Source organism: Oncorhynchus keta, chromosome 3 (genome assembly GCF_023373465.1).
Source record: "Oncorhynchus keta strain PuntledgeMale-10-30-2019 chromosome 3, Oket_V2, whole genome shotgun sequence".
Lineage (NCBI taxonomy): Eukaryota > Metazoa > Chordata > Actinopteri > Salmoniformes > Salmonidae > Oncorhynchus > Oncorhynchus keta.
This window is the reverse complement of record NC_068423.1, coordinates 23,898,670-23,911,231: the sequence shown is the minus strand read 5'-3', so window position 1 is coordinate 23,911,231 and position 12,562 is coordinate 23,898,670. Positions and strand designations below refer to the sequence as shown.

Below are 12,562 nucleotides of genomic sequence, written 5' to 3'. Positions count from 1 at the left end.
ACTCACACTCAGTGGTGAACCCAGTGTTGTGGTGAACCCAGTGTTGTGGTGAACCCAGTGTTGTGGTGAACCCAGTGTTGTGGTGAACCCGGTGTTGTGGACCCAGTGTTGTGGTGAACCCAGTGTTGTGGGGGACCCAGTGTTGTGGTGAACCCAGTGTTGTGGTGAACCCAGTGTTGTGGTGAACCCGGTGTTGTGAACCCAGTGTTGTGGTGAACCCAGTGTTGTGGTGGACCCTGGCAGGCACACACACACATACACACACACATTCACACACACTCACTCACTCACTCACTCACTCACTCACTCACTCACTCACTCACTCACACTCACACGCTCACGCTCACGCACACACTCACACTGCCTGTAATTAGCAACTAGACACACACACACACACCTACACACACACTCACACACACTCACACTCACACATACACATACAAACACTCACACTGCCTGTAATTAACTTCTAAACACACACACACATATATATATACACACACACACACACAAACTCACACATACGCATACTCACACGCACTGTAATTAACTAGCCAAACAGACGGCAGCTTATTCAACATCAACTAGATCACGATTCACAGTTTGGTTCTGACTAAACTCAGGAAATTATGTTGTGGTCTTGGTTCAATTGCGTGACTCGGTAGTCTGTTCTAGCCTTTAGCCACGGCCCAGTACAAAATCAACTGTTTCCCTCCATTTTGGAGACGAATGTCCAGAGACCTGAAAGGGCAGGCTTGGGAAAAGCTAATCACTGATCTCTGCTCAGCGCAATATCCCCTGTTCGTTTTCTATACATTAGCGGGACGTTAATTGATATCGAAAAAGAGAGCGAAAGAGGAGAGGGGTGAAAGAAGACCGAGGAAGAGAGAGAAAGAGGAGAGGGGTGAAAGAAGACAGAGGAAGAGAGAGAAAGAGGAGAGGGGTGGAAGAAGACCGAGGAAGAGGAGAGGGGTGGAAGAAGACCGAGGAAGAGGAGAGGGGTGAAAGAAGACCGAGGAAGAGAGAGAGAGAAAGAGGAGAGGGGTGAAAGAAGACCGAGGAAGAGAAAGAAAGTGGAGAGGGGTGAAAGAAGACAGAGGAAGAGAGAGAAAGAGGAGAGGGGTGGAAGAAGACCGAGGAAGAGGAGAGGGGTGGAAGAAGACCGAGGAAGAGGAGAGGGGTGAAAGAAGACAGAGGAAGAGAGAGAGGAAGAGGAGAGGGGTGAAAGAAGACAGAGGAAGAGAGAGAAAGAGGAGAGGGGTGAAAGAAGACCGAGGAAGAGAGAGAAAGAGGAGAGGGGTGAAAGAAGACCGAGGAAGAGAGAGAGAAAGGGAGAGGGGTGAAAGAAGACAGAGGAAGAGAAAGAAAGTGGAGAGGGGTGAAAGAAGACAGAGGAAGAGAGAGAAAGAGACCGAGAGGGGTGAAAGAAGACAGAGGAGAGGAGAAAGAAAGAGGAGAGGGGTGAAAGAAGACCGAGGAAGAGAGAGAAAGAGGAAGAGAAGAGGAGAGGGGTGAAAGAAGACCGAGGAAGACAGAAGAAAGAGGAGAGGGGTGAAAGAAGACAGAGGAAGAGAGAGAAAGAGGAGAGGGGTGAAAGAAGACCGAGGAAGGGAGAGAAAGAGGAGAGGGGTGAAAGAAGACAGAGGAAGAGAGAGAAAGAGGAGAGGGGTGAAAGAAGACAGAGGAAGAGGAGAGGGGTGAAAGAAGACCGAGGAAGAGTCAGAAAGAGGAGAGGGGTGAAAGAAGACAGAGGAAGAGGAGAGGGGTGAAAGAAGACCGAGGAAGAGTCAGGGGTGAAAGAAGACAGAGGGGGTGAAAGAAGACCGAGGAAGAGAGAGAGAAAGAGGAGAGGGGTGAAAGAAGATCGAGAAGAGGAAAGGGGTGAAAGAAGACAGAGGAAGAGAGAGAGAGAAGAGGAGAGGGGTGAAAGAAGACCGAGGAAGAGAGAGAAAGAGGAGAGGGGTGAAAGAAGACCGAGGAAGAGAGAGAAAGAGGAGAGGGGTGAAAGAAGGAGGAGAGGGTGAAAGAAGATCGAGGAGAGGAGAGGGGTGAAAGAAGACAGAGGAAGAGAGAGAAAGAGGAGAGGGGTGAAAGAAGACCGAGGAAGAGAGAGAAAGAGGAGAGGGGTGAAAGAAGACTGAGGAAGAGAGAGAAAGAGGAGAGGGGTGAAAGAAGACAGAGGAAGAGGAGAGGGGTGAAAGAAGACCGAGGAAGAGTCAGAAAGAGGAGAGGGGTGAAAGAAGACAGAGGAAGAGGAGAGGGGGTGAAAGAAGACCGAGGAAGAGTCAGAAAGAGGGGTGAAAGAAGACCGAGGAAGAGAGAGAGAAAGAGGAGAGGGGTGAAAGAAGATCGAGAGAGGAAAGGGGTGAAAGAAGACAGAGGAAGAGAGAGAGGAAGAGGAGAGGGGTGAAAGAAGACAGAGGAAGAGAGAGAAAGAGGAGAGGGGTGAAAGAAGACCGAGGAAGAGGAGAGAGAAAGAGGAGAGGGGTGAAAGAAGACCGAGGAAGAGAGAGAAAGAGGAGAGGGGTGAAAGAAGACAGAGGAAGAGAGAGAAAGAGGAGAGGGGTGAAAGACGACCGAGGAAGACAGAGAGAAAGAGGAGAGGGGTGAAAGAAAGAGGAGAGGGGTGAAAGAAGACAGAGGAAGAGAGAGAAATAGGAGTGGGGTGAAAGAAGACCGAGGAAGAGAGAGAGAAAGAGGAGAGGGGTGAAAGAAGACCGAGGAAGAGAGAGAGAAAGAGGAGAGGGGTGAAAGAAGACCGAGGAAGACTGAGAAAGAGGAGAGGGGTGAAAGAAGACCGCGGAAGAGAGAGAAAGAGGAGAGGGGTGAAAGAAGACCGAGGAAGAGAGAGAGAAAGAGGAGAGGGGTGAAAGAAGACCGAGGAAGAGAGAGAGAAAGAGGAGAGGGGTGAAAGAAGACCGAGGAAGAGAGAGAGAAAGAGGAGAGGGGTGAAAGAAGACCGAGGAAGAGAGAGAGAAAGAGGAGAGGGGTGAAAGAAGACCGAGGAAGAGAGAGAAAGAGGAGAGGGGTGAAAGAAGACAGAGGAAGAGAGAGAAAGAGGAGAGGGGTGAAAGACGACCGAGGAAGACAGAGAGAAAGAGGAGAGGGGTGGAAGAAGACAGAGGAAGAGAGAGAAAGAGGAGAGGGGTGAAAGAAGACCGAGAAAGGGAGGGATGTACAACCTAGATCTACGTTTCACCAAACGTAGTTTGTTTGTTTGCATATTTTTGCAATTTAGCCCAGGATATTTGTTTTTGTATTCTACGTGCTAAGATCCCAGTCTGGATTTGTGCTTGTTCTGCAGCGAAAAATATCGGACAACCCATTGTTACAAAACACAAACGTAACCGCAGAAATCTGGGATACTAAACCATACACCATACTGCCTCACAAACATACAGCTTGGGATGGAAGCAGACGGAGAATTGCCTGTGATGTTGGGAGAGAGAGACTAAAAACTAAAAAAGAATCCTAGATATATAATCTAGCAGTGATTCTCATAACTTATGTTTCATGGGGGAACTACAAAGAGGAGAGAGAGAGGGAGAGAGACTGGATGAATACCATTGTGAACAGTCCTGCCTCGAGGGACCACAACACACTGAGACACAAAAAAAGGAGCAAAGATGGAAACTGCTAATTTTATGTGAACAATAAAGGATTTTTCTCTCAATAGAACAACAGAAGTGAAGTAGAAATGCCCCTCTGTCTTGTCCCGCTCTCCATTCCTCTGCAGTTGGTTGGCCGAGCCAAACCGTGACACCTCTCGGTGAGGAAGAGAGATATTGATTTATTGGAGCATCACCTGATGCTGACCTGGTCCCATTCCAAGCCTCCATCCATTCCTCCAGCCCAACAGAGAACAGGGTTTATGGGCAGGCAACAGACCAGACGTCAGCCAAACCCAAGGATAAATCTTTACTGTGTAAATCTGCAGAGCCGCACAGATTAAATCAATGACAGATTCCTCATCTGATGTAATTAATATGATGAACATGGAATCAGGACGTTTTGACAGCGTGAAAATAGATTGTATGAATCTCCCAGTGTATAATAATTTATATAACTTCTCCTTTTGCCTCTACTGTACAGTCCAGTGCTGCTACCGTCCAAAAAGACTGATAATACCACCCAAAAAGACTGCTGATACATCCCAAAAAGACTGCTGATACTGCCCAAAAAGACTACTGATACCACCCAAAAAGACTGCTGATACCACCCAAAAAGACTGCTGATACCACCCAAAAAGACTGCTGATACCACCCAAAAAGACTGCTGATACCGCCCAAAAAGACTGCTGATACCGCCCAAAAGACTGCTGATACCACCCAAAAGACTGATAATACCACCCAAAAAGACTGCTGATACCACCCAAAAAGACTGCTGATACCACCCAAAAAGACTGCTGATACCACCCAAAAAGACTGCTGATACCACCCAAAAGACTGCTGATACCGCCCAAAAAGACTGCTGATACCACCCAAAAAGACTGCTGATACCACCCAAAAAGACTGCTGATACCACCCAAAAAGACTGCTGATACCACCCAAAAAGACTGCTGATACCACCCAAAACGACTGCTGATACCACCCAAAAAGACTGATAATACCACCCAAAAAGACTGCTGATACCACCCAAAAAGACTGCTGATACCACCCAAAAAGACTGCTGATACCACCCAAAAAGACTGATAATACCACCCAAAAAGACTGCTGATACCACTCAAAAAGACTGCTGATACCACCCAAAAAGACTGCTGATACCACCCAAAAAGACTGCTGATACCACTCAAAAGACTGCTGATACCACCCAAAAAGACTGCTGATACCACCCAAAAAGACTGCTGATACCACCCAAAAAGACTGCTGATACCACCCAAAAAGACTGCTGATACCACTCAAAAAGACTGCTGATAGCACCCAAAAGACTGCTGATACCACCCAAAAGACTGCCGATACCACCCAAAAAGACTGCTGATACCACCCAAAAGACTGCTGATACCACCCAAAAAGACTGCTGATACCACTCAAAAAGACTGCTGATACCACCCAAAAAGACTGCTGATACCACCCAAAAAGACTGCTGATACCACCCAAAAAGACTGCTGATACCACCCAAAAAGACTGCTGATACCGCCCAAAAGACCATAAATCATGACGACGGACAACACTTGGCTGTGTGTTGACTTCAAGGAGTTTCCGATATGTAACAGATGCAAGATACTTCTCCAGTAGCACTGTATATGTATAAGCTACAGTTTAGCTAGACAAAGTGCAGGAGATGGACACACACACACACACACTGGCGTACCACACACCCCCGCACCCCCCACCACACACACACACACACACACACACACACACACACACACACACACACACCACACACACACACACACACACACTGGCGTACCACACACCCCTGGCGTACCACACCCCCCGCACCACCCACCACACCACCCACCACACACACACACACTGGCGTACCACACACCCCCCCGCACCCCCACCACACACACACACACACTGGCGTACACACACCCCCCCACACACACACACACACTGCACCCCCACCACACACACACACACACTGGCGTACCACACACCCCCGCACCCCCCCACCACACACACACACACACACACACTGGCGTACCACACACCCCCGCACCCCCACCACCACCACCCACCACCCACTCCCCACCAAGTTTGCAGGTTAGAAGGTAAAGCACTTTGGGTTATAGTGAGAAAATGCTGACGTCACCCAGGGGGTGGAGGTGGAAGGTAGAAATGAGTGTCTGGTAGGTTTCAGAGAGAGAGAGAGCGAGCGAGAGAGAGAGCGAGAGAGTCAGAGACAGAGAGAGAGTGAGAGAGACAGAGACAGACAGACACAAAGAGAGAGTGAAAGAGAGACAGAGAGAGAAAGAAATAGCGACAGAGAGAGAGAGGGAGAGAGAGAGGGAGAGAGAGTGAGGGAGAGAGTGACAGACAGAGAGAGTGACAGAGAGAGAGCGACAGAGAGAGAAATAGAGTCAGAGAGAGAGGGAGACAGAGAGAGTGAAATAGAGGGAGACAGAGAGAGAGAAACAAAAAGGGGGGGAAGAGAGATAGAAAGAGGGAGGAAAGCTGAAGAGAAGTATAGTACCAGAAGTATAGTACCAGAAGTATAGTACCAGAAGTATAGTACCAGAAATATAGTACCAGAAATATAGTACCGGAAGTATAGTACCAGAAATATAGTACCAGAAATATAGTACCAGAAATATAGTACCAGAAGTATAGTACCAGAAATATAGTACCAGAAATATAGTACCAGAAATATAGTACCAGAAGTATAGTACCATTGTTGACTCAGCAGAAGGAGACTCTTGGTCTGATCTGTGTATGGAGGGATAGTGATTGGTGGATAAGAGGTTGGATATATTTGTATAGATAAGATTTGTAAGGGTAAGAGATTAGATAGAGGTGGATAGAAAAGATTAAAGATTATATAGAGCAAGAAAAATAAGATCTAGAAAGTACTGTACCTTTGGGCTGGCCGCGTCCCAACGTGACAAACCCAGAGGAGATGAAGGTATGAAGGTCGTGACCTCCACTGCTGCGGACACTCTCCTTCCCGTAGTGGAGACCTGCAAGAGCCAATCACAGAGTCAGGATTCTTCCAAAGACTGCTTCAAGCAAAGCTGATTTTTCTACTGATTTAATACGTTTTTGGTTTAAACCTCTTCTTCTCTTCTTCGGAACCACCAGCAAACTTCAGAGACTATGTCATACATTAATTCTCACTATCACTGTTGCTATCAGAACAGTTGATCATTGTCCCATTAAAACTACAAATGGAAGAAAACTAGTCTTCAGATCCGGAAACAACTAAATATCCAAACCTATTAAAAAGCTATAGATTTTATCGGGTCACAGGCAAGACCACTGTGAACCCAATCATGCTTCCCTTACCAGAGGTTACCATAGCTTTGGATATCATGTCTTAGGTCTACCCCACTGGGCACAGATATCATGTCTTAGGTCTACCCTGCTGGGAACAGATATCATGTCTTAGGTCTACCCTGCTGGGAACAGATATCATGTCTTAGGTCTACCCCACTGGGCACAGATATCATGTCTTAGGTCTACCCTGCTGGGAACAGATATCATGTCTTAGGTCTACCCCACTGGGAACAGATATCATGTCTTAGGTCTACCCCACTGGGCACAGATATCATGTCTTAGGTCTACCCCACTGGGAACAGATATCATGTCTTAGGTCTACCCCACTGGGCACAGATATCATGTCTTAGGTCTACCCTGCTGGGAACAGATATCATGTCTTAGGTCTACCCCACTGGGAACAGATATCATGTCTTAGGTCTACCCCACTGGGCACAGATATCATGTCTTAGATCTACCCCACTGGGCACAGATATCATGTCTTAGGTCTACCCCACTGGGCACAGATATCATGTCTTAGATCTACCCCACTGGGCACAGATATCATGTCTTAGGTCTACCCTGCTGGGAACAGATATCATGTCTTAGGTCTACCCCACTGGGCACAGATATCATGTCTTAGGTCTACCCCACTGGGCACAGATATCATGTCTTAGGTCTACCCTGCTGGGAACAGATATCATGTCTTAGGTCTACCCCACTGGGCACAGATATCATGTCTTAGGTCTACCCCACTGGGCACAGATATCATGTCTTAGGTCTACCCAACTGGGCACAGATATCATGTCTTAGGTCTACCCCACTGGGAACAGATATCATGTCTTAGGTCTACCCCACTGGGCACAGATATCATGTCTTAGGTCTACCCTGCTGGGAACAGATATCATGTCTTAGGTCTACCCCACAGATATCATGTCTTAGGTCTACCCCACTGGGCACAGATATCATGTCTTAGGTCTACCCCACTGGGCACAGATATCATGTCTTAGGTCTACCCCACTGGGCACAGATATCATGTCTTAGGTCTACCCCACAGATATCATGTCTTAGGTCTACCCCACTGGGCACAGATATCATGTCTTAGGTCTACCCCACTGGGCACAGATATCATGTCTTAGGTCTACCCCACTGGGCACAGATATCATGTCTTAGGTCTACCCCACAGATATCATGTCTTAGGTCTACCCCACTGGGCACAGATATCATGTCTTAGGTCTACCCCACTGGGCACAGATATCATGTCTTAGGTCTACCCCACTGGGAACAGATATCATGTCTTAGGTCTACCCCACTGGGCACAGATATAATGTCTTAGGTCTACCCCACTGGGCACAGATATAATGTGTTAGGTCTACCCCACTGGGCACAGATATCATGTCTTAGGTCTACCCCACTGGGAACAGATATCATGTCTTAGGTCTACCCCACTGGGCACAGATATCATGTCTTAGGTCTACCCCACTGGGCACAGATATCATGTCTTAGGTCTACCCCACTGGGCACAGATATCATGTCTTAGGTCTACCCCACTGGGAACAGATATCATGTCTTAGGTCTACCCCACTGGGCACAGATATCATGTCTTAGGTCTACCCCACTGGGAACAGATATCATGTCTTAGGTCTACCCCACTGGGCACAGATATAATGTCTTAGGTCTACCCCACTGGGCACAGATATCATGTCTTAGGTCTACCCCACTGGGCACAGATATCATGTCTTAGGTCTACCCCACTGGGAACAGATATCATGTCTTAGGTCTACCCCACTGGGCACAGATATCATGTCTTAGGTCTACCCCACTGGGCACAGATATCATGTCTTAGGTCTACCCCACTGGGAACAGATATCATGTCTTAGGTCTACCCCACTGGGCACAGATATAATGTGTTAGGTCTACCCCACTGGGCACAGATATAATGTGTTAGGTCTACCCCACTGGGCACAGATATCATGTCTTAGGTCTACCCCACTGGGAACAGATATCATGTCTTAGGTCTACCCCACTGGGCACAGATATAATGTCTTAGGTCTACCCCACTGGGCACAGATATCATGTCTTAGGTCTACCCCACTGGGCACAGATATCATGTCTTAGGTCTACCCCACTGGGAACAGATATCATGTCTTAGGTCTACCCCACTGGGCACAGATATCATGTCTTAGGTCTACCCCACTGGGAACAGATATCATGTCTTAGGTCTACCCCACTGGGCACAGATATAATGTGTTAGGTCTACCCCACTGGGCACAGATATCATGTCTTAGGTCTACCCCACTGGGCACAGATATCATGTCTTAGGTCTACCCCACTGGGAACAGATATCATGTCTTAGGTCTACCCCACTGGGCACAGATATAATGTGTTAGGTCTACCCCACTGGGCACAGATATCATGTCTTAGGTCTACCCCACTGGGCACAGATATCATGTCTTAGGTCTACCCCACTGGGAACAGATATCATGTCTTAGGTCTACCCCACTGGGCACAGATATAATGTGTTAGGTCTACCCCACTGGGCACAGATATCATGTCTTAGGTCTACCCCACTGGGCACAGATATCATGTCTTAGGTCTACCCTGCTGGGAACAGATATCATGTCTTAGGTCTACCCTGCTGGGCACAGATATCATGTCTTAGGTCTACCCCACTGGGCACAGATATCATGTCTTAGATCTACCCCACAGATATCATGTCTTAGGTCTACCCCACTGGGCACAGATATCATGTCTTAGGTCTACCCTGCTGGGAACAGATATCATGTCTTAGATCTACCCCACTGGGCACAGATATCATGTCTTAGATCTACCCCACAGATATCATGTCTTAGATCTACCCCACTGGGCACAGATATCATGTCTTAGATCTACCCCACTGGGCACAGATATCATGTCTTAGATCTACCCCACTGGGCACAGATATCATGTCTTAGGTCTACCCCACTGGGCACAGATATAATGTCTTAGATCTACCCCACAGATATCATGTCTTAGGTCTACCCCACTGGGCACAGATATAATGTCTTAGATCTACCCCACAGATATCATGTCTTAGGTCTACCCCACTGGGCACAGATATCATGTCTTAGGTCTACCCCACTGGGCACAGATATCATGTCTTAGGTCTACCCCACTGGGCACAGATATCATGTCTTAGGTCTACCCCACTGGGCACAGATATCATGTCTTAGATCTACCCCACAGATATCATGTCTTAGGTCTACCCCACAGGGCACATATATCATGTCTTAGATCTACCCCACAGATATCATGTCTTAGGTCTACCCCACTGGGCACAGATATCATGTCTTAGGTCTACCCCACTGGGCACAGATATCATGTCTTAGGTCTACCCCACTGGGCACAGATATCATGTCTTAGGTCTACCCCACTGGGCACAGATATCATGTCTTAGATCTACCCCACAGATATCATGTCTTAGGTCTACCCCACTGGGCACAGATATCATGTCTTAGATCTACCCCACAGATATCATGTCTTAGGTCTACCCCACTGGGCACAGATATCATGTCTTAGGTCTACCCTGCTGGGAACAGATATCATGTCTTAGGTCTACCCTGCTGGGAACAGATATCATGTCTTAGGTCTACCCCACTGGGCACAGATATCATGTCTTAGGTCTACCCCACTGGGAACAGATATCATGTCTTAGGTCTACCCCACAGATATCATGTCTTAGGTCTACCCCACAGATATCATGTCTTAGGTCTACCCCACTGGGCACAGATATCATGTCTTAGGTCTACCCTGCTGGGAACAGATATCATGTCTTAGGTCTACCCCACTGGGCAACAGATATCATGTCTTAGGTCTACCCGACTGGGCACAGATATCATGTCTTAGGTCTACCCTGCTGGGAACAGATATCATGTCTTAGGTCTACCCCGCTGGGAACAGATATCATGTCTTAGGTCTACCCCACTGGGCACAGATATCATGTCTTAGGTCTACCCCACTGGGCACAGATATAATGTCTTAGATCTACCCCACTGGGCACAGATATCATGTCTTAGGTCTACCCCACTGGGCACAGATATCATGTCTTAGGTCTACCCCACTGGGCACAGATATCATGTCTTAGATCTACCCCACAGATATCATGTCTTAGGTCTACCCACTGGGAACAGATATCATGTCTTAGATCTACCCCACAGATATCATGTCTTAGGTCTACCCCACTGGGCACAGATATCATGTCTTAGGTCTACCCCACTGGGCACAGATATCATGTCTTAGATCTACCCCACAGATATCATGTCTTAGGTCTACCCCACTGGGAACAGATATCATGTCTTAGGTCTACCCCACTGGGCACAGATATCATGTCTTAGGTCTACCCCACTGGGCACAGATATCATGTCTTAGGTCTACCCCACTGGGCACAGATATCATGTCTTAGGTCTACCCCGCTGGGAACAGATATCATGTCTTAGGTCTACCCCACTGGGCACAGATATCATGTCTTAGGTCTACCCTGCTGGGAACAGATATCATGTCTTAGGTCTACCCCACTGGGAACAGATATCATGTCTTAGGTCTACCCCACTGGGAACAGATATCATGTCTTAGGTCTACCCCACTGGGCACAGATATCATGTCTTAGGTCTACCCCACTGGGCACAGATATCATGTCTTAGGTCTACCCCACTGGGCACAGATATCATGTCTTAGGTCTACCCCACTGGGAACAGATATCATGTCTTAGGTCTACCCCACTGGGCACAGATATCATGTCTTAGGTCTACCCCACTGGGCACAGATATCATGTCTTAGGTCTACCCCACTGGGCACAGATATCATGTCTTAGGTCTACCCCACTGGGCACAGATATCATGTCTTAGGTCTACCCCACTGGGCACAGATATCATGTCTTAGGTCTACCCCACTGGGAACAGATATCATGTCTTAGGTCTACCCCACTGGGCACAGATATCATGTCTTAGGTCTACCCCACTGGGCACAGATATCATGTCTTAGGTCTACCCCACTGGGCACAGATATCATGTCTTAGGTCTACCCCACTGGGAACAGATATCATGTCTTAGGTCTACCCCACAGATATCATGTCTTAGGTCTACCCCACTGGGCACAGATATCATGTCTTAGGTCTACCCCACTGGGCACAGATATCATGTCTTAGGTCTACCCCACTGGGAACAGATATCATGTCTTAGGTCTACCCCACTGGGCACAGATATAATGTGTTAGGTCTACCCCACTGGGCACAGATATCATGTCTTAGGTCTACCCCACTGGGCACAGATATCATGTCTTAGGTCTACCCCACTGGGCACAGATATCATGTCTTAGGTCTACCCCACTGGGCACAGATATCATGTCTTAGGTCTACCCCACTGGGCACAGATATCATGTCTTAGATCTACCCCACTGGGCACAGATATCATGTCTTAGGTCTACCCCACTGGGCACAGATATCATGTCTTAGGTCTACCCTGCTGGGCACAGATATCATGTCTTAGGTCTACCCCACTGGGCACAGATATCATGTCTTAGATCTACCCCACTGGGCACAGATATCATGTCTTAGGTCTACCCCACTGGGCACAGATATCATGTCTTAGATCTACCCCACTGGGCAC

General features: G+C 47.8%; 1 protein-coding gene across 2 annotated transcripts in view; it reads right to left on the bottom strand.

Annotated features, from left to right (window-relative positions):
* The window catches only part of LOC118369403 (protein shisa-6-like), a 154,068-nt gene that overhangs the window by 94,296 nt on the left and 47,210 nt on the right, over window positions 1-12,562 (bottom strand). For both annotated transcript variants that reach the window (XM_052493383.1, XM_035753783.2), the window contains exon 4: window positions 6,524-6,625. In XM_052493383.1, coding sequence (XP_052349343.1) covers window positions 6,524-6,625 — 102 coding nt within the window. The remainder of the gene's footprint in view (window positions 1-6,523; window positions 6,626-12,562) is intronic.